Source organism: Grammomys surdaster, unplaced genomic scaffold (genome assembly GCF_004785775.1).
Source record: "Grammomys surdaster isolate TR1022 unplaced genomic scaffold, NIH_TR_1.0 330, whole genome shotgun sequence".
NCBI classification, from domain to species: domain Eukaryota; kingdom Metazoa; phylum Chordata; class Mammalia; order Rodentia; family Muridae; genus Grammomys; species Grammomys surdaster.
Window position 1 is genome coordinate 2,251,026 of NW_021604749.1, and position 22,317 is coordinate 2,273,342.

The 22,317-nt window shown below is 36.9% G+C and overlaps 1 protein-coding gene across 3 annotated transcripts in view; it reads left to right on the top strand.

The window, feature by feature from the left end:
• Positions 1-22,317, top strand: part of Pik3c2a (phosphatidylinositol-4-phosphate 3-kinase catalytic subunit type 2 alpha) — a 98,173-nt gene that overhangs the window by 24,032 nt on the left and 51,824 nt on the right. For all 3 annotated transcript variants that reach the window (XM_028778211.1, XM_028778212.1, XM_028778213.1), the window contains 3 exons: positions 11,847-11,950; positions 18,874-19,031; positions 22,152-22,272. In XM_028778211.1, coding sequence (XP_028634044.1) covers positions 11,847-11,950; positions 18,874-19,031; positions 22,152-22,272 — 383 coding nt within the window. The remainder of the gene's footprint in view (positions 1-11,846; positions 11,951-18,873; positions 19,032-22,151; positions 22,273-22,317) is intronic.

Consider the following 22,317-nt stretch of genomic DNA (forward strand, 5'->3'; position numbering starts at 1 on the left):
AGATTTTCCATAGTAATAATTTATTTGTTCAGGGGAAGGAAAGGGAATTACTTTTTAGAAGCAAAGATCTGGTATCAGGATGTTTTGGAAGTAATAAGCTCCTTGTTACAGAAGATATTCAAACATGTGCTGGAAAGCTAGCTCCTTAGATCTGCTTGTATGTTAGTATGCCCTGCACAAAGCTTAGGCCACTCAATTCTGATTTGGGATTAGGGTGAGAGGATGTGGAATTCGAAGGGAAAGACAGCTTTTCAAAACTTCTCCTAAATTCTCCTAATGATATCTAACTTCCTTGAACTCTATTGATGGAAGACTTGAAAGTTTTCTTATGCCTTAAGAGTCTATGAAGCTAGGGGTATGGAAAGACAGATAGCAAACTAGAGCACTCTGGAAATAGTTTCTATAAGGCCACTGAACCCATGATTAAATTGCAAAGTCTTGCCTTTGATGAGGAAAAGAGTATATTTAAGAATGTCTGCCTGTGTGAATCTTTTCCTGCTTGTTTCAAATATCAGTACCTTCCTGTTGTGTGGGTTCCTTCAGAAAGCATCCTGAAGAAATAATGAGAATAAGTAGTTTCCTGAATATAAGGTTTGTCTCTGTGAGCCATCTGGTCTACTGGTTGTCACAAACTTCAGGGATTAACTATTGGAGCTGCTCCTCATTAGCAGGGTTTGTTGTTTCTTTGCCCTGTTGGTGACAAAGATTGATCCTAAGGCCTCACACCTGCTAGACAAGTGTTCTACCACTGAACTGCCTCCCAGCCCTTTTGTATCCCTAACCCTTGTAAAAAAGTTTTTCACTCTCTCTCAGGCGTCAGACTTCTGGCTATCCTCTTTCTTTAGCTTTCCATATGTTGAGATTACTAGCATGAACTATCATACCTGACTTTGGGCAGTGTTATGTTTTAAATTAGTTAAATTGAGGAAGGATTAAAGACTTAGGAAACAGGTTAACGAGAACTATAGGTCAAAGCCAAGTAGGTAAAAGTAGCATAATGAGTTAGAAAGTCGAGCTGACCTTGGCTAGTGCTTACCACCCATTCCTTGACTAGTAACACACCATCTGCGCTGAAGTAGCTTGATCTACCTGCCAAGCCTTAGAGTAACTGAATGTGGCTGAGAAGGCATAATGTTGTTTATCATCCTATTGTATATGACAATTGGAGCCCATTCTCAGAGGGGTACCAGTAAACCTGGTAAAAGAAATGTAAAAAGAAATGTCTTCAGAATCTACAAATTAAGGCATCTGAAAACTGTTGACAAAATTATATTTTTTTCCCAGAAGAAGAAAATACTATATTTAAAGTCACTATTTTGGCCTGAAGGGTTTTTATTTGTTTGTCTAGTTGGTTGGTTTGGTCTTTTTTAGGTAGTCCTGGATAACCTTGCTATATAGGCTAGGCTGGCCTGGGACTTGATCCTCCTCTCTCTGCTTCTCCAAGACTGGGATTAACAGACTTGTACTACCATGCCTGGCCTTGATCACATTTCTTCATTTATGAAATAGTCATACGAGGTAATTTATGAGACCCCTTTATTTAAAATAACATAATATATAATATATATTTATATAATATAAAATTTGGAAAGTTGCCATTTAAAAGAGGACACTAACTTTTTTGTAAGATTTTTGTTTTTGTTTTGTTGTTGTTAGTGTGATAGTTGTGCTTATGCTAGGGATTGAAAACAGTGCCTTGGCTGGCGGTGGTGGTGCACGCCTTTAATCCCAGCACTTGGGAGGCAGAGGCAGGTGGATTTCTGAGTTCGAGGCCAGCCTGGTCTACAGAGTGAGGTCCAGGACAGCCAGGGCTATACAGAAAAATCCTGTCTCAAAAAACCAAAGAAAAGAAAAGAAAAGAAAAGGAAAGAAAAGGAAAGAAAAGAGAAGAGTGCCTTGTGAGTGCTACTGAGCTGCATCCCTTAGGAGGTTTTGCATTTTGAATGTGTATTTTCAAATGAATGCATAGAATAGGATCTCTGGAAAGGTATGGTGTTCTTGTAAAGTGATGAAATAGTAGTATACCAAATTTTTAATCCTCTTAAATATTTTAAGTATTCTTTGTGTATGATAGGGTAAAATAATTTGTGCTAGATTTGCATCAAGACAGGTATTTGCTGCTGAAAATTACATTTTATAAAAAATCCTAAAATCATGTAAATTCTACCTGTTTTCCCTGTAAATTGAGAGTTTAGTATAGTAATTTAAGTTTTACAGTTCAGTATCCCAAAAAGTAGAACAGATAGGGAAGAAAATTCTAGTAGGAAAGTTTAATATCTAATTATCTACAAGGAATCTGTAGCTATTTCATAATAGTGACACTTGGGTTGCAAACATAATTATTAGAAGCATTCAATCTAAGTTTGATGTACAAAAATGGTTTTCATATTAACATTTCAAGCCTAGTTCTTTAAAAGTTCTAAATTTTAATTTACTATTTGTGCATATGTGTAGCATGAGTTTCTGCAGGGGTCCATTCTCCTTCCATATGGATCCTATGTATCTAACTCATGTGGTTAGGCTTCTAAGTTATCTTACCTATCCCTTACTAATTTTTTTGAGATTGGGCCTTGATATGTAGCTCAAGCTAGTCTCAATCTTTTTATTTTCTTTTTTCTTTTAAGATTTATTTATTTTATATATGTGAGTACATTGTCAGTGTCTTTAGACACACCAGAAGAGGGCATTGGATCCCATTACAGATGGTTGTGAGCCATTGTGTGGTTGCTGGGAATTGAACTCAGGATCTCTGGAAGAACAATCAGTGCTCTTAACCGCTGAGCCATCTCTCCAGCCCCTAATCTTTTTCTAGATGCCAAGATCTCATACAGTTTGTGTGAAATCTCATGCTGATTTTACTTGTACAATATGAATTCAATCCCCAGAACCTGTGTAGAGATGGAAGGAGAGAACTGACCCCATAGTGTTGTCCTCTGACCTCCACACATGCACAATGACATTCATGTGCAGGCGCGCACACACACACACACACACACACACACACTGACATCATACATACATACTATAATAAAGTTTGGTTTATGTAGCCCAAAAGGTAAAGAGAACACCAATAACGGGCTGATTTTGGAAGTCACTGGAATGGGGCTTTCATGTGCTCACATACTGCTCAGTCTCTGCCTACTTACAAGTATTTCCCTGAAGCTTATGCTTTCTGTGGGGAAACAGCATTGCAAATACCTATTCTCTATAATTACTGCATGTACTTATGTGTTCATTTCCTGTTAGAAATTCTGTGTGTTAAAAACCCCACTCTAAAGGATATTTTTCTTCTCACTCAGCAGGCTTTCTTCCTGTTTCCTCTTAGTGTCTTTTGCTTGGTTAATAATAATCTAAATACTTAAGTGCAGTTTTTGTGTGTGACCAAAACCAGGAAAGGAACAGCATTAAAACAGATGTTTTGGTACTTTAAGCTTAAATCAGATGTGGTGGTCAATAACTATTTTAGCTAGTTTGAACAGATTCAGGGATTTTAGTGAAGAGATTAGATGGCATTCATAAAAGTGGTTTTGAAAGTTGGTTATGATATCACACGTTTAAAATATTTGAGGCTAGAGAGATGGCTTTGCGGTTAAGAACATTTATTGTCCTTCAGAGGACCTGGTTTGGTTCCCAGCATCCATGTGGTGACTGACAATTATCTGTAACTCATATGTTTTGAATGCTTGGCCATAGGAAGTGGCACTGTTAGGAGGTGTGGTCTTGAGGGAAGAAGTGTGTCACTATGGAGGTGGGTTTTGAGATTTTACATGCCTAAGCTACGCCCACTGTGGCACACAGTCTCCTGTTTTCTGTGGATCAAGATGTAAACTCTCAGCTCCTTCTCTAGCACTTTGTTTGCCTGTTCACCATCATGTTTCCCATCATGATGATAATAGACTAAACCTCTGAAACTGTAAGCTAGCCTCAATTAAATGTTTTCCTTTATAAGAGTTGCTGTGGTCATGGTGTCTCTTCATAGCAATAAATCTTTTAACTAAGACACTCCAGTTCCAGGGCATTTGATTCCCTTTTCTGGCCTCCTCAGGCACCAGGCATTAAGTATGCAGGTAAAAAACACATATATTTAAAATAAAAATGATAATAGTTAAAATAAATTAAAATCCCAGTGCTTGGAACACTAAAGAAAGAAGATCAAGGCAATGTCTGAAGCCAGCCTAGGTTATATAGTGAGTTTGATGTTAGCCTGTACTATATGTAGTATAGCAACATTCTATTTTAAAAGCAATGTGGTTTTATAAATGTGGACACTTGATGTTTCTAAAAGTTTATTGTATTAACAGCCTAACTTTATATATCATTGGCAGAATGTCCAACATCAAATTTCATTTTATTTCTTTTATTTATTTGAGGCAAGGTCTCATGTCCTCTTGAACTTACCATGTATCTAAGGCTAGCCCTTAACTCCTGACTTCCTCCTTTTACCTCCCCAATACTGGGATTATAAGGATGTATCACTATGCCAGTTTCAACCATTTCTTACCTTCCCCCCTTTTTCCTCATTAATTTTACAGGAAATTCAAAATATGCTTATTGTATAGGGAGCAATGGATTTAGTTCTGAAAAGTAGTATATTTAGAATGTATTTACTAGTTTTTTTTTTTAATTTACAAAGCTGCTTTTATCTCATTTAATTTCTGAGTAGTGTGTCAGGAACTTTAAAACTTGTACTGACGTGTAGCTTTCCCGTACAATATATTTTTTTTCCAAGACAAGGTCTTGCTCTGTAGCCAGCACTGGGTGGTTTCCTTATTTATTATACATCCTGGGCTTGTACAGTCCTCCTACTATAGTCTCAGTAGTCTTCCTCTCAGTGCTAAGATTATAGGTGTGGGCCACTAGGTCTGGCTTCTCATTTAATATTCTTTTGTTGTTTTGAGGCATCGTCTCTATGTAATCCTGTCTGGCCAGGATCTTTTTGTATAGACCATGATTGCCTTGAAACTCACAGAGCTCTACCTGCTTCTGTCTCTATAAAGTGCCAGGAGTGCTGAGATTAAAGGCATGTGCCACTGGGCCCAACTCATGCAGTATTCTTGAGACAGCTTTTTTTTTTTTTAAATCAATATACTGATAAATTTTTGTTCTAAGAATATCCCATCTAGGCCAAGTACTCCTTAGTCTCTTACTCTCTGCACATTGTCTGTGTTAATTACTGTCTACTGCAAGAATCTTCTCTGTGGAGGGCTAATCAGTATGCAGATCTACGAGCAAATGTCATCAGAAGTTGTTTTATTGCTGTGTCTTTTTAACAGAATAATGATGGTAAGTTTTCCTGTAGTAGGGCCTGTGACTTATCTAGCCTTACATACTAAGCCATATTTATACTGTCTGGTATAGGTTCTATACCAGAAGAGGCCTTAAATTTAATTTTTTTTTTTAAAAAGTGATTGATTACTCCCTTAACATTCATACTACTATGGCATTAGTGGGCATATCTTACAGGCTAGTCACTGTTATAGCTCACAGGGTTTCCAGATGAGAGAAACTGATGATTACTTTTCTCTTCTTATAGTGTGTATATCACTTTCTAGGACTGTGAACACTAGTCAGTAGGGTTGAGACTTCTGGTTGAGTACCAGCTCCATTTTTTTCATGTTCTATGATGTAAGTATGTGGTGTCTTTAGCAGTAGCTTGTGGAAGTAACTGATAGCACTGCCAATAGCCTATGGTGTCTGTGGGAGGAGGTGGGCTTCCAGGGCTCCTTTGACCAATGTCAGATGTAACCTTTTCCTGGTTCTGGGAGTTTTAATTGGTAGCATATAATTTCTAGTTGGAGTATTCTCTCTCCCATTTCTGTTTTATCTTGATTAGGCCATGAAGTAGTCAGACATTTGAGCAAACATTTTGAGAATGCCTATTAGAGTATTTCTTGGTGAAGCCAGTGCTTGAATTGGTAGACAAGGTAAAGAATATTGCCTGCTTTTATCCAACCAGTTAAAGACACAAAGACTAACCTTCTGTCGTAGTGTTCTATTACTGTGAGGAAACACCATGACTAAGACAACTCTTATAAGAGAAACCATTTAATTGCAGGCTTGATTACAGGTTCAGAGAGGTTTAGTCCATTATCATCATGGCAGGAGCATAGCAGCACACATGGCACTGGAGCAGTAGCTGAGAGCTACATTCTGATCTGTAGGCTAGAAAAAAGAAAGATGCTGGGCCTGATGTGGGAATTTTGAAACCTCAGCCCACCCCCAGTAATACACTTCCTTCAACAAGGCCATTCCTATTACAAAAAGGCCACACCTTCTAATACCTCTTAAATAGTACCACCCCCCTGATGACTAAGCATTCAAATAGATGATCCTATAGAGATCATTCTTATTCAAACCAACATATCCTCCAATTTGGAAATTCTGTCTGAGTACTTTCAAGCTGGAAAATTGATTTCCATGCACACATACAAACATGTGGGCACATCACTCTCTTACTTTTAGAGTCAAATTTGATGATACATTGGCTCTTCATGGATTTTAAACCTATCAGACTCATCTTGTGCTTCTGGCTTACCAGCTGCAGGTTGAGGATTTCTTGGTCTTGTATAGGCATGAGATAATTCCTTATACCCAGTCTTTTTCTCTGAAGAGGGAAGGGGAGAAAGAAGGCAGGGATAGATCTTATCTCTGCCTGTCAGGTATAGTCCCCGGCATGTCCCTTACCTTCATAAAGGCTATCATCTATTGATGGAGGTTAGTTAACCCAAATTCCCTTTGATTGAGGTATTACTCTTAAAATGATTATAATGAATATCAACAGTAATTAGAGCGTTGTGTGTGTGTGTGTGAGAGAGAGAGAGAGAGAGAGAGAGAGAGAGAGAGAGAGAGAGAGAGAGAGGAGGAGAGAGAGAAGGAGAGAGAGAGAGGGAGATCCTGCAGAGACTTACATAAATAAGATGATGCCTAAATCTGTTTTTAATCTCTTGGAATTTTTAGAATATGACATTTCTAGAAAATGTTTGGGTGGTGACCTAAACATTTACTTTGAATTTCAAACAATTTTACGAGAAAACTCAGTATCTTCCCCTTCAGTCATTTTTTTTTCATTCTGTGTATTGCCTGATGGCATTAGTTATTTTATTGATTATCCTGTCTTTTTTATTTACTGAAAGAAAATGAATGAGGGTGGAAAAATGACTCAGTAGTTAAGAATACTTGTTCTTTACAGAGGACCTGCCACCCATACCAGCATCCACAAGAAGGCTCACAGCCATCTATAATTCCAGTTTCAGAGGATCTGATTTTTTTTGCCAACCTCCATGGGTACCAGGCATGCATGTGGTACACAGACATACATGTGAGCAAAATACCCATACACATAAAACAAATAAATATGAAAAAGATTTAGGATATTCAGTGTGTTATAAGTATTAATCATTTTCAGACCTGATCTCTAAAGAACTTGATCTAGAAGAGGGAACTAATAGATGAAAAAGTGAAATAACAAACAGAAAATCTTGAGTGCCACAAAAGAAAAGTCTTCAAGATTAATGGAGACAGAGGCTAGTTGGTGTGGCACTTAGGTCGTAGGATATAGCTCAGAAGCATAGTTATAAAAATGTGTTGTTTCAGAGAAAGGGAAGGACTCAAATGACTGCATGTGGTGGCACATGCCTACAATTCCAACACTTGTGAAACTGAGGAAGAGGAGGATTATAAGATTGAGGCCAGCCTGGACTACATAGTGAGACACTACAAAATGAAAACAAAGTTGATGTTCGCATCTGAGGGAGCATAGGCAGCTTTATATTTTTTAAACCCATTGTGTACATGAAACTTCCTTAATTATATTATCCTGAAATTGTTTCTGTCTAGTCAGTTGAACTTCTGTGACTTAAAAAAAGGAAAGACCTCTTTAATAAAAGCTATCTTGAAAAATAACCACTTTTTAATTTAAAAGTCTAAACATTTGATTGAAGAGATTGGGCATCTATTGAGCAGGGCAGGTTCATGTCATTACCTCCACAAAGGCCAGTTTTCCCTGGTTTGTTTTTGTTGGGATGGGTTCCTATTTTATTTTTGGTTTTTGTTTGTTTTGAGACAGTTTTTAGACTATCTTCAGACTTCTGTGCAGCTGAAGCTAGACATGAACCTTTGAACCTTCTGCCTCTATCTACCAAGTGCTAGTACATACACACCCCTCAACCCCCACCACCAAGTGATCCCTTACCTCCTTTCAGGGAGACTTTTGAGTATGAGACAAGTCTTCCATATCCCCATCTGTAAAACAAACTATAATAGTATCAATTTATTGAAGCTACTTAATAAGCAAACAAATGTTTGTGGATTTTGTACAGAAGAGTCTGATAGAATACTTGTTGGTATTTGTTGCAAGTTCTTTTTAAAATAATTCTAAAAACTTAAAAAGCTTATTTAAGAGAATTAAATATTAATGGAAGTTACCGTTAGGGGATTATTGAAAAAAGCACAGTTTCTTAAATTCTTTAAATGTTTTGTTGTTATGTGGTATGTTTTTAGAGGGAACAAAATATTCAACTAGTTGAACTGATTGATGGTTGTGTACTTTTTTAGCTGGATGTGAAGTTCTGTAAAAAAAATACAAAACTTAGTTTGGTGCTTGTTCAGACATTTTACACCAAGACTAAAAACAGGATATGATGGTACAGGTTTTTCTTCAAACTAAGTACTTAGAGGTGGTGGGGTAGAGGTGGAAAAATAGCTAAATAGAAAATTCTTGATCTACAAGCATGAATACCTGAGTTCAGATTCCCTGTCACCCATATAAAAGGCTGCCTTGTAACCCCAGCATGGGTTGGAGTAGACAGGTAGCTCTCTGACAGAGATGACAGAAATGAGTGCTACTGCTCTTACACAGGTACTGAGAACCCAAATATGGGTCATCAGGTATGGGGAGTTGGGGTGGCATCAGTCAATCTCATTGTTTAGAGAACTGATCTATAACACCAATTAGCAGTGTTAAAGAAAACAGTGGACTCCAAGTACAATGAGAGATTCTGTCTCAGAAAATAAGATGAACAGTGTTTGAGGATGATAGCAACTTCTGGTCTCAACATGAGCACAAACACCACACACACACACACACACGAGGGGGGGGGCGGGTAGTGCTTCAAGAGTGGGAATGGCGGTTATATCATACTTTATAGTAAGCATGTAGAAATGCCATTCACTATGCCCTAAAAATCTGATAGGGTTCTTTTTGTTCTTGTTTTTTAACAAGGTATAAGGGTAAATGATGAGGAAGATGTTTTAGGCAAAGAGAAAATTCAGAGCAAGGGTAAGCCCCATTGTGTTTTGGACAAACAGGATACAATTAAAGCTAACTGCACCATAGAACTCAGTAGAAAGGTTAGACAAGCCGGGCAGTGGTGATGCACGCCTTTAATCCCAGCACTTGGGAGGCAGAGGCAGGTGGATTTCTGAGTTCGAGGCCAGCCTGGTCTACAGAGTGAGTTCCAGGACAGCCTGGGCTACACAGAGAAACCCTGTCTCGAAATCCCCCCCCCCAAAAAAAAAGAAAGAAAGATTAGACAAGTAAGATTGGAATAGACAGTGGCTATTTGCACTTTTTTTTTAATTAAATTTGCATTTTTTAAAAATTTAACTTGTAATATAATTGTATTATTGTGTAATATATAAAAAATATAATATAATTTTGTGTGCATGTTCATGTGTGTGAGCCACTTGTACTGTGGTACACTTGTGGAGGTCAGCAGAGTTTTATGTCACCTTCCACTTTGTTTGAGACAGGGTTTCACTGTTCTCTACACCAGGCTAGGTGGCTGTGAACTTCTCAAGGATTCTCAGTTTCCACTTCTCATCTTCCTTGTCATTTCTGCAGTGATTACAGAAATGAGTACTATTGCTTTTCCCTGGGTGCTTAAGATCCAAACTTGGACCAGGTTTGGGGAGACAGCATTTTACCTTCTGAACCATGTAGAGTAGCCCGGTTAGATCTGTTTAGAGAACTAAAGTCTGTTTGTTACAGTGCTTATTTCTATAATACTAATATTGATAATTAAGATTGTTATGGGTACAACAAAGAAGTTCAGCTTTCCTAGCATGTTGTTATTTATTAGCAATCCTGAACAAACTTTTCGTACAATTTAAAAGAGACTTTAACAATATAACAGGTTTTATGGAAAATACTGAATATCCTGTACAAGTATCCTGTTTTAGTGAAACTGCAATTTCAGGAGTAGATCACAGTCCACAGTACTGAGCTGGTGCACCTGCGTACAAAGTAGCTGTGAGGACATTGGCCCTTAGAAGAACTTTTGTCTCTTGGTTAGCTGAGAGGTCTGCATTCTCTAATATGGGCCCATTATTCAGCAGTCTTCAAGGGAGTAAATACCATGAAGAAGGTCCATCACAAAACAGAAAGAAAGACAGCTTCAACGGATGAAGTGAGGGGTAAATGAGGATGGATATTTAACTGTTAGGTTTGTTTTGGTGTGGTAATTTTTGTCTTTTGAGATAGGGTCTCACTCTATAGAACCCAGGCTGGCCTGGAATTCCAGATTCCCTTTCCAGTTGAGAGCCACCATGCCTAGCTAGCTGTGTTAGGAATTTTTATTGTAAGGATCTATTTTTTTTTTAGCTAGAGTTTTGTTCATGTTGCCCTTAAATTTTTTACTTAAGCATCTTCATAGACACCAAGATTATTGAAATCTATTGATTTTTGAAGTTTATATGCTGTTTATTTATTTTTATATTTATTTAGAGTATGTGTATACATGCACAAAAAAAGTCAGTAGACAGTTTTCAAAAATCACTTATCTCTTTCCAGCATGTGGGATTAGACTCAAGCTTCTATGCTTGGTAGCAAGTACTTTTACTTGCTGAGCCATCTTTCTGTTCCCACTTATTTTTTATTATTCATTTACTGATTGCCATATGGACTATTGAACCCAGGGTCTATGCCATGTCTCTGCTACTGAGCTAAAACTTTGACTCTTTATTCATTTCATTTGGGTTGAAACTATTCCTAATTTTAAAGGAAATTTATATTTGAAATTTGTACTAAGTCAAATATTTCTATGTTGTCTGTTAAATACCTGTAAGTGAACTCTACTATTTGACTGTTATTGGGTGGTAAATTGATCTCTCTACTGCAAACAAATTCTGGTGAAATATAACTTATAAAAGACTGTTAGGATCTTTGTGTATCCTTATTAACATAGAAAAACAATACATTCTTTTAAAACTCATTCTCTACATAAGATGCCAGTTCTCTTGGCACTTGAAACTTGAGTTGAATATATACACATCCTGGTTTATTAGAGTCCCAAATGAACTTGCTCGCTTCTTTTTCTTAAAACAGATGACAGTATTCAGCTGCTAGCTTATTGAAGTGTTTCAAATGGAAAAGTCTTTACTGTTCTATATCAATTAAAAAAAAAAAAAGAGTGAGTTAAAACCAGGCTTAGTTGGTGTTTTACCAGGATAGAGTTTCCCTTTTTCTTGTGTTTGTTTTTTTGTTCTTTGTTTTTCTGAGATGAGTTCTTGATTACATATAGGCTGGCCTTGAGTTGGAGAGCTTCCTGCCTCAACTGTATGCCAAAGTGTATGTTAAAAAATAGGTGTTTTTTTAGCCAGTTGTAGTAGTTCATGTTTGTAATTCCTGTGTTTGTGAAGCTAAGACAGGAGGATCACTGAAAGTCTGAGGACTGCCTGAGTTATAGGATAAGATGCTGTGTTAAAGCTAATAGAAAGCTCTCCTACTTAAATGATTCACCTTATCTCTCTAATTTTGTACAGCTTCATAAAACTGGCTTGTGGGGTGCTACTATGTAGCATTTTGGAGATCTTTGACTTTTAAAATAAAACCACTTTTTTGATTACAGAAAGACCCAAATGGGACCAGTAGTTTGCCAACTGGAAGCTCTCTTCTACAAGAATTTGAAGTACAGAATGAGGAGGTGGCAGCTTTTTGTCAATCCATTATGAAGTAAGGAATTTTCTTTATAAATTTACAGATTCTTTAAAACAAAAAACTTCAGAGATGAGTAAGGCAGAGGCAGTATATCTCTAAGTTCCAGGCCAGCCAAGGCTACACAGTGAAACCTTGTTTCAAAAACGAACAAAACAAAAACCAAAAGTTGTTACTTAATGCCAATCCTAAAATTTAAGTTTTTTTTTAAATTATTTTTTTCCTGTGGCTAAAATTTTGAAGCAAACAGTTCATTGGCACATACCATAAGCCACAGATGAATATAGATCTTTACTTGACAGGCTTCTAAATATTTAAGGGAAAAAAAATGAAGCCAGGAATGGATTTCTGATCCTCTATTAACAAGTGAAGATTTGCCTTGCATATGTACTTCCATATTCCTAGAAAGTGTCTTGTTTTGTTTTTAGACAAACTTCCATCTTCTCAAAAAAATACACTTATGTATGTAGTGTGTGTGTGTGTGTGTGTGTATGTGTATGTGTGTATGTGTATATGTGTGTTTGTTTTGTTTTAGGAGACACTGTTTCACTTTGTAGCCCAGGCTGGCCTCAAACTCTCAGTCTTCCTGCCTCAGTCTCATGAGTTCTAGGTTTATAGGAATACAAAACTATGCCCATTTTCTCACAAACTATCTAGCATTCAGAATGCTATCCCATTTATTTAAAAATATAGCTTTTAAATATTTTCTCACTCTTGTATGTATTGGACAGTATTATTTTTTGTTTTGTTATTATTGTTTGAGAGGGGTTTCTAGCCCAGGCTGGCTTCAAATTCCTCTGTAGCTGAAGATGATCTTGAACTTTAGATGTTCCTGCTTCTATCAAGGGCTAGGATTACAGTCATGAGCTACCACATCTAGTTTTCTGCAGTACTGGGGATGGAATCCAGGGCCTCAATCATGTTAGGCAGGCTCTATACCAAGTTAGAGCTTTATTTTCAGCCTTTGTACCATATTCTTTACAGATGGAAAAACTGAGTTCAAAAAAATACCCTAATAAAGTTTTCTCTGCTGTCAGTACAGAGCCACATCTTCTTTGCCTCTGGTTAAATGTTTGTTTCCATTACGTGATTGTATAGGGCATGTGTTACATTCTTCTGTGGGGTCTGGGGAACAAACTCAAGTTGTCAGGTTTGTGCATCAAAAACACTTGGCTGCTAAACTATCTTGCCATCTCTGTTTTGTTTTAGAAATCAGGGAAGCACTCACTCTGTAGTCCCTGCTAGGCTAGAACATACTATATAGGCTATACTGTCCTTGAACTCAAGATAGTTCTGCCTCAGCTTTCCTAGTGCTGGAGTAACAGATATGTACCATCGCTGCTGCTTTGAATTAATTTTTTTTTAATTTTTAAATTCTGTTTTTTTATTTAAAATTTTAAAATTTGGAGTTGGTTTATTCATATTTATGAATATATCGGCTATAGTCAACATATTGAATGTTTGAATATGTCAATATGTTGAATATATCTGATGTACATTGAAATATGAACTTGAACTTGGATCCTTTGCCTGTATTTCTCAAGTCTTATAGGTCTTATAGATCTGCCAACATAAAGGCTCAAATTTACAATTTACTCCTCCCTTCAGACCCTTCTTCAGACTTTCTGTCTTTCTCTTTTCTTTCTTTCCTTTTCTTACCACATTCAACCTCCATGTACTTTAACTTCATTTTCTCCTGTTGTTAATGGGACTTAAGAGAGGGAATATGGTAACTGACTATATTCTGATGCTTTTGTTGGCAGAGAGGAAAAATGATTCTTAGCCAGACAGAGGAAAGTTATGCAAAAGACTGAAGTAGCAGTTGAGGCTGAGAGGACAAAGTCTCTCATGCAAGGAAAGCAATTACCACGAGGGGATTCATTCTGAATCTAGAGCTATCTTCAGTAAAAAGATCTCCTTCTTAAGCAGGCCATCGGGGCCTCAGATTATTTTTGAGTATATGTGCCATTTTGGTTAATGATTTAGGAGTAATCTTTACCATTATGGAAATAATCTGTTATATTTCTTACATAATTTCTTTTTTTCCCAAACAAGTGCTATATGGTTTCCTTCATACTGCTTTTTACTAAGTACTACATTTAAGCTTTGCAAGTTGGAAGATTAAGTTCTTTATGATCTGCCTTTTGAGTTGTAGAGCTGTTATCACAAACCTCCCAAAAAAGTGATTACAGTAGTCCTTCTTTGGCTAGGACAGCTACATTCATAACTCTTCAGTGGATGTCTGAAAACAAATACTGACATAAGCTCCATTTTGTAGAATATATGTGTCTGAAGATAATAAGTTTATAGGGGTCACTCAGGTGGCTTAGTAGGTAAAGGTGCCTGCCCTCAGGCTGATGACTCAAGTTTGATTCCTGGAATCTACTCCTTCTGGTTGTTTTCTGGCCTCCAACTATAAGCCCCTTTCCCACATAAATTAAAAACAGTAAATAAAATTTTAAATTGACATTATTTTATGTGTGATGAGTGTTTTGCCTGCATGTATGTAAGTATACCATGTGCATGCCCTGTGCCAGAAGAGGGTGTTGGATCCTCCTGTGGTTGGAGTTACAGACAGTTGTGAGCTGCCTGCCATACGGGTGCTGGGAATTGAACCTGCTCATCTGCAAGAACATAAAGTGCTTTTAGTCACTGTGAGCCAACTCTCCAACCCCCCTCAGATAAGTTTTTAAGTTAAAAAATAGTAATTTTTATATGATAGGGAATAATTTACCATCAATCTTAGCATCCTGAGCACATGATTTTTTTTCCTTGCCTTATTAGGTCGCAGATTTTTCTTTTTGCTTACTCAAAGTATTTTCAGATCATAATTGACAGGACAGTAACTAGAGCTAAATAAGGAGGCTGCTGTATTTATTTATATTATACATATTTATGCTCAGAGTAGCTTATATAATATGTGACTTTAGATGAACCAAATAGAAAATGAGTTCTCATTCTCAGATATCCAATAATACATAGTATGGTTGCAGCAATTATCAGAACAATAAGAACTAGAGGTTTCTGAAGCTATGTTCTAGGAATTTTTCTTGTTTGCTCTGGAAACATGGAGACTCAGCATGTTTCCTCAAAAGTGACTCCTTTTTTTTCCAGCAGTTTCCTCACAACTTCCACCCACACTCTCAGACCTTCCCCCAATGCTGAGAGTTGAACCCTGAACCTCACATATGCCAGACAAGCACTGTACCACTAACACTAAGGTTCTTGGCTCTCTTTCTCACTCCCCATTTGAGACTAAAACTGGCTTTGTAGCTCAGGCTAGCCTCATTTATAATTTTCTACAATGTCTCACCTTTCAGGGGATTGAACCAAGCATGCACACAGCTGCTGAGCTACATTCATAATACTCAGTTCGTGCTTTTTAAATGTCTTCTAAAAACATTCATGTAATCATTTTGATAAAGCTGTGAAATCAGCATCAGTCTATTAGAGTGTTGTGTGTGCTTACAGTTGAAATTACAATACATCTATCTGTTTTAACAGCTCAGTGCCTTAGGCCTGGACTTTGGTTGTTATGCTTTTGTCATTGAAATTAAAGAACTGAACTAGTGAAGGTCTTTTACTTAGTACTGCCTTTCATTATATTTGCTTCTTTATTTCTTTTTCTTGATAAAATTTATTAGATTTAGTAGTTGTGGTTTAAAGAAAAGTTTTTAAAAGAATGTTGATATAGTAGGCTTGTTTTGGAATAATGAAGATTGAATCTAGGACACTAGCATGGAGCTCCAGCCCAGGCCTGTGGTTACTGCTGCTTCTATGTTTCCATAGTACAAAATGAGAAACTATATTCCATATCTACATTTTCTTTATATGTGATTCAGGTTTCATACCTATGTCATGATCTTTTTGTTATTAGGGAATGTAAAAAGTATCACTGCGACAATTTCATACATACATATAACATTGATCATGCCCTCTCTCCCACAATAGTGTCTTAATTCCAAGACATTCCAAATCTTTTCAAAAATTGATTTCATCTTTGAATTGTTTGTTTGTTTAGTACTGTCTCCTGCAGTCCAGTTTCACCTTGAATTTGCTGTAGAACCAAGGATGACATTGAACTGACAGTCCTTCATTCTCATTCATTTGATAACTGCATGATTTGATATATCTATTTTATGAATTCTATTTCATATTTCTATTTTATGAATTCTATTTAATTTTTTGAGACAGGATCTCACTCTTTTGATAGACCAGACTGGCCTCAAACTCAGATCTGCCTACCTCTGCCTCCTGAGTGCTGGGATTAAAGGTCCAGTGTTATTTCATAAATCCGCAAACAGGATAATGCCAATTATGAGTGAAATAATAAGAATAAGCTGTGGGAAAATAGGCCGCAGTGGAGGTGGTCCCAGAGACTTTCCACTCGGCAGATCCCACAAACAGGAGAAAGTCTAAGGTTCCAGAGGCTGGAGGCTTTGGCAACGGCAGGCCCCAATGATGTGAGAAAGTCCTTAGTTCCAAAAGGGTTTATTTTCATGGTGGATGGTAGATGGATTTGGATGTACCCCCCTGAAACTCAGGGCAGACCTGAGTTGATGGGGAAGAATGCTTAATTTGCTACGCCCTCTGGCCTTCATTAGTATGTAAATCCCTAGGGCCTGAGGCCTGTAGTCACTCTACCTGTGCACTTTGGGAGGGGCTATAGTGGCCTAGGTGACTGAACAATGTAGGTCTATGGAGACAGGACTGCACGACGTCAGGACTCTGGGTTCTGGGGACGTGGTGGAACACCTGCAGTTTCTCCCCTGGAGTCTCGGGGTTCCAAGCCTATGCCCAGCCAAGAACCAAGATACCCTTATGCAGTCCCACAATAAGCCATTTTGTAATTGGCTTATTACACAATTATAAGTTTATTGTGTTATGAAGGGATAAACTTGGAAGCAACTAAGTATCTTACAGTGTCCCCATGTAATATAGTACCAATATCAATTCAGCTCATATCACTTTGATCACATTTCAACTTTTTTGTAAAATACATACAGACACACAGACATACACATACAGTTTGTGTGTAGTTATGTACATGTGAATGCTGATGCCAGTAAAGGCCAGAGTCATTGGATCACCTGGAGCTAGCTGAATTATAGGTAATTGTGAGCCACCTGGCATAAGTGTTGGGAATCAAACTTGGGTACTCTTCAAGAACGATATAAACTTTTAACCACTTTCAGTCTCTCTCTATTTGAACTAGCTCTCCAGTTTCATATTTTATCTTTTTAATATTGGATCCTGTGTGTGTGTCTTCTGAGATCACAATGTAGAACCACATTTATTTTATAAAATATTTACAGTATTTGTTATGTACTAGGGACTAAATGCTTCATAATTTATTTTACATATTCTTATGACAATCCTGAGAAATAAATGGTCATATTACTCTGAAGCAAGATAATGTCAGTAACTTAACTGCATTTATGCAGCCAACAAATAGTAAAATAAGGTTCAAAATCAAGTAGTCTGCCTTACAAGTTTTGTATTGACTGTTACATTTGCTCTTCTCTTTTCAAACTGTTTTATTCTTGATATGTGCCTTGAACCATTTACTATTTTTTAAAGATTTATTTATTTTTATGTGCATTGGTGTTTTGCTTGTATATATATCTATTCCAGATCCTCTGGGACTGAAATTACAAACAGTTGTGGTTGCCATGTGGGTACTGGGAATTGAACCTGGGTCTGTTGGAAGAACTGAGCCGTCTCGAAAGTTCCAAATTGTTTACTAGTTATAGAAGCACATAGACAGTATTTCCAGCATGCATTCCATTTAAGGCCTCATGAAAAACAGATGTTGGCTAAATATATATCGTGGTGTATATGCATAGGTTCCTAGTATGTATGAGGCCTTAGGTTCAATCCCAGCACTGCAAAAAAAGAAAAGAAAAACTGATTATGTAAGGGGACTGGAACCTGTTACAAACCTCCAGGAAAAAGTCAGTTACTAGGGCCTGTGACAGTTTTTCCAGCATGCACTGACAGTGTAAATCTCCCCCTTTCTTAAAAAATGTTGATTACATTTGTTTATTTGTTCATTGTGTGTGCTTATGTGTATATGAGTGAGTGTGAGTTATGTGTCAGTGGACATTCCATGGCAAGTGTGTGTGTTTATTTCTTGGGGTTGTCATAAAGTTTATAAAGATTGTAAAGATGTGAAGATTAGAGAATGCCAGGCAGGAGTTGGTTCTCTTCTTCTACCATATGAGTCCCAGAGACTGACTCAGGTTTTCAGGTTTGGTGGCAAGCACTGTTATACACGGAGCCATCTCACTGTCTCCCTTCTCATACCCATAATGCCAGTCATGCCTGGAGATGTGCCACATACTACATTCATGGATTTACATCTAAGTGCGTTGCTCCTATGAATACCTTTGCATGTGACCCTGACTTTTAAAGTACCCTCGTAGCACTTACCGTAAAGCCTTGTAGCACTAAGAAAATCCATTTCCCGCCCTTGTCTTATAACCACAGTGTTTCCAGGAAAAAAAAAGTTTCACTTAGAAAAAATATTTTGAAAGGACAGAAACTTCTTATCCCTCTTAGATATTTACAGTTTAGTTACATTTTTTATGTCGTTAATAATTCATTTATAACAGACCACTTTATGTAACTGCATCATGCGGCTTAAGAATCTAAAGCAGAGAACTTCATTTGATGCTGGCCCTCTCTGGAATGCCTGGATCTTGTTGACAGTGTTACCAAAGATATTCTGGTACTAGTTAATTTCTTCTTTTTTCTTGTTTCCCTTTCATTTAAAAGGCACGTGCTGGTGTTTGGAGTTTTAACAGGAGTTCATTCATTGCCATTCTCATGAGCTGCTCTGAGTAGCTGAAAGCATGTTCAGGGTTCTCAAATGCAACTTTAAAGAAACTAAAAAAAAAAAAAAACAAAAACATATTTAATATCTTCTTTCTCATGAACAGATTGAAGACCAAATTTCCATATACTGATCAGTGCACAAACCCAGGCTATTTGTTAAGCCCAGTCACAGTGCAAAGAAACATGTGTGGAGAAAATGCCAGTGTGAAGGTCTCCATTGAAATTGAAGGCTTTCAACTACCAGTTACTTTTACATGTGATGGTAAGTATTGTGTTGACTAGGAATAAAATGTTTTCAATGTCAATATATTTTTTCTTCTCGTAAACCAAATTTTTTGTCATTAGGTTTCCTTTTAAAATTACTGCATTTATTTGGGAAATTTTCTGGATAAGGGAACCAGGTCATTGCAGGACTTTTCTCTGAATATAATAAATTGGTTTTTAGCTAAGGCCCAAAAGCATTAGCCATCAAAACTAATAATAATACTTTCCTCTACTTTTATGGCAAGAAAAGTACTTTCTTATAGAGAGCTGTCAGTGACATGAACCTTCAGATCACTTCTAATCTCCTCTGCAGGGAAGGTAGTTCCCTTTGGTGTAAATATCCTTTCTAGAACTGTGTCCTGGATTTATTTATAGTGTGTTTTATTTAAGTAGGATTTGAATGGTGAATTAAGTTTCCTATTCTTAAAGTAGTAATTTAGTCTAAGACTGAAGGCTTTCTTTTTTTTCTTTAATTGTTGTAACTAGCAATGGGTCCAATATTTGAATACCTGTTAGCTTTGTACTTTTGGAAATCTGTTTGAAAAAATGTAAATCTGATACAGAAAATGTTAGCCAACTATAACAGTCATTCTTTAATTTCTAAAGGAAAATTACTCCTTTTAAGTCATTTAAATTTAGAATGCAGTAAGAATATTAAGTTTTTAAAAAGAGTCAACAGGTGGTGCTTTGAAATTAAGCATGAGTAAAAACTGATAGCAAATGTTGATTTGTATCAATCTTAATTTCATCAGTCTGATTAAGCTCAGAATGTATTATAAATATCTATTGATTAGTTATAAGTGCATATGTATAATGTATATCTCTGGAACTGGACTGAAGGTATATAGGTCAGTAGTACAGTTCTTGCTTAATATGAGTAAGGCCCTGTGTTTAATCCTTAGAACTGGAAAAAATGTAAGCAATATGATAGAAGTATAGATCAGAGTATATGTTTTTGTTTGTTTTGAATCTATTGAAAAATAGAGCTATTTTATAAGATATTTTAGTACATAGAAGCTTTTGAAGTCACTAGTATTCATGTAGTTTAAGAGCAGGCAGCCCAACTGGTGGCTGATGCCAGTAATCCTAACATTTAGAAACTGAGGCAGGATTGTTATGATTTCAAGACCAGCCTGGGTTACAGTGTCACGCACTGCCAAGAAAATAAAAGATTGATGGCTGGGATGAGGGATTGAGGGAGTGGTAGTGGTGCACACCTTTAATCCCAGCACTCAGGAGACAGAGTCAGGTGGATCTCTGTAAGTTTGAAGTCGGCCTGATCTGTAGAACTAGTAGGACATCCAGAGCTACACAGAGAAACCCTGTCTTGGGGGGCGGTGGGATAAAAGTTGAACATGGCGTCTGGAGAGATGGCTCCACGGTTAAGAGCACTGGCTGCTCTTCCAAAGGTCATGAAGCCACATGGTGGCTTACAACCAGCTGTAATTGGATCTGATGCCCTCTTCTGGTGTTTCAAGGACAGTGTGCTTATATACATTAAATAAATAAATAAATAAATAAATCTTTTTTAAAGAGTTGAACATGAAAGTTTTAAGTATAGAAATAGATATAAAAAACTTTAATTTGGGGTTGCAAAGTTAGCTCAGTGGTTAAGAGCACTTGTTGCTCTTACAGAGGACCTAGGTTCAATTTCCAGCACCCACATTGCTGCTCACTATCTAACAGCTTATGGAGGCTTTGGAGCCCTTGCAGTGTGGCTTCAACCCCAGTCCCAAGTGTTCTGACACTCTTTTCGGACCTCTGTTGTCATGTGGTGCATATACATACATACATACATACATACATACATACATACATACATACATACATACATGTATATATATGCACAAAACACTCATATATTTCTGATCTAAGAAAAAATTGAAAACTGTAATTTTCTCTTCGTTGTCATATTTGCAAGAGTACGACTGCCTACTTGTTCTATTTTTTTTTTCTTCATTGGAAAATTTACTATACAAATATCTAAAGTAGTAATTCTTTTTTCTTTATCATTTGTTTTAAGACACTGCTTGTTATGTACTGCTGACTACTGCCCTATTTGAAGGAATCTGTAATATTGATGTGACTTACTTTATTTAGGTCTTCACTGCCTTAACAGTTAATAGAGGCTGTGGAGCCCTTAAAATGTGGCTCATCTAGATTGGTACATGCTGTAGGTCCAAAATATACACTAGAATTCAGAGCCTTAGTCTAAAAATATATAAATACAAGTGTAAAATATTTCAGTAATTTAAAAAATACTAACAATGTGAAAAATCATATATCAACACAGTTTATTGTTTAAGATAGGGTCTTCTTATGTAACTCAGACTAGACTAAACTCATGATACTCCTGCCTCTAAACTAATATTCTTAATATATTAGACTAAATAAAATATATTATTAAAATTAGTTTTGCAAAACTAGAGATGTCGATTAGTTGGTAGAGTGCTTGTCTAGCATCCATAAGATAAGCTTTATTGATTCTCAGCACCATATAAACTAGGCATCATGGTACACACCTATAACCCCAACACTTAGGATGCAGAAACAAGTATCAGAAGTTCAAGGTCAGTCTGCACGTGTGCCCCCAACCCCCACACAAAGTCTTTGCCTCCTTGCTTACTTCCCAGGTTAGCTTCTTTTTCTGTTTTCGTGGCTATTAGAAAAATTTAAGTGGTTGAGCCAAGGGGTAGAGGCAGATGAACCTGTCTTTTTTTTTTTTTTTTAATTTGTGAGTGTTTTGCCTGTGTGCTTTTCATTTTGCATGCCTAGTATCCTTGGAGGCCAGAAGAGGGTATTGGATCCCTTGGAACTAGAGTTACAGCTGGTTATAAATTGTCATGTGGTGCTAGAATTTGAGCAGCCAGTGCTCTTAACTTGCTGAGCCATCTCTAGCCCTTCAATGAATTTGAGGCCAATGTGGTCTACAAAGTAAGTTCCAGGCCAAACAGGGGTACATAATCAGACCCTATCTCAAACAAAGAAAATTTAAAGTAATACATGTGACTGCAAATTGAATTTGCATTATATTTCTGTTGTACAGTATTCTCTTAGATTATAAGTAATACTTAGAGGTAAATGAGCAAAATGAAAATGATAACTAACTCTTTTTCAGTGAGTTCTACTGTAGAAATAATTATAATGCAAGCCCTTTGCTGGGTACATGATGACTTGAATCAAGTGGATGTTGGCAGCTACATTCTGAAAGTTTGTGGTCAAGAGGAGGTTCTACAGAAGTAAGTTTATTTAACTACTGAGCGGTATCTTTGGAAATTTCATTT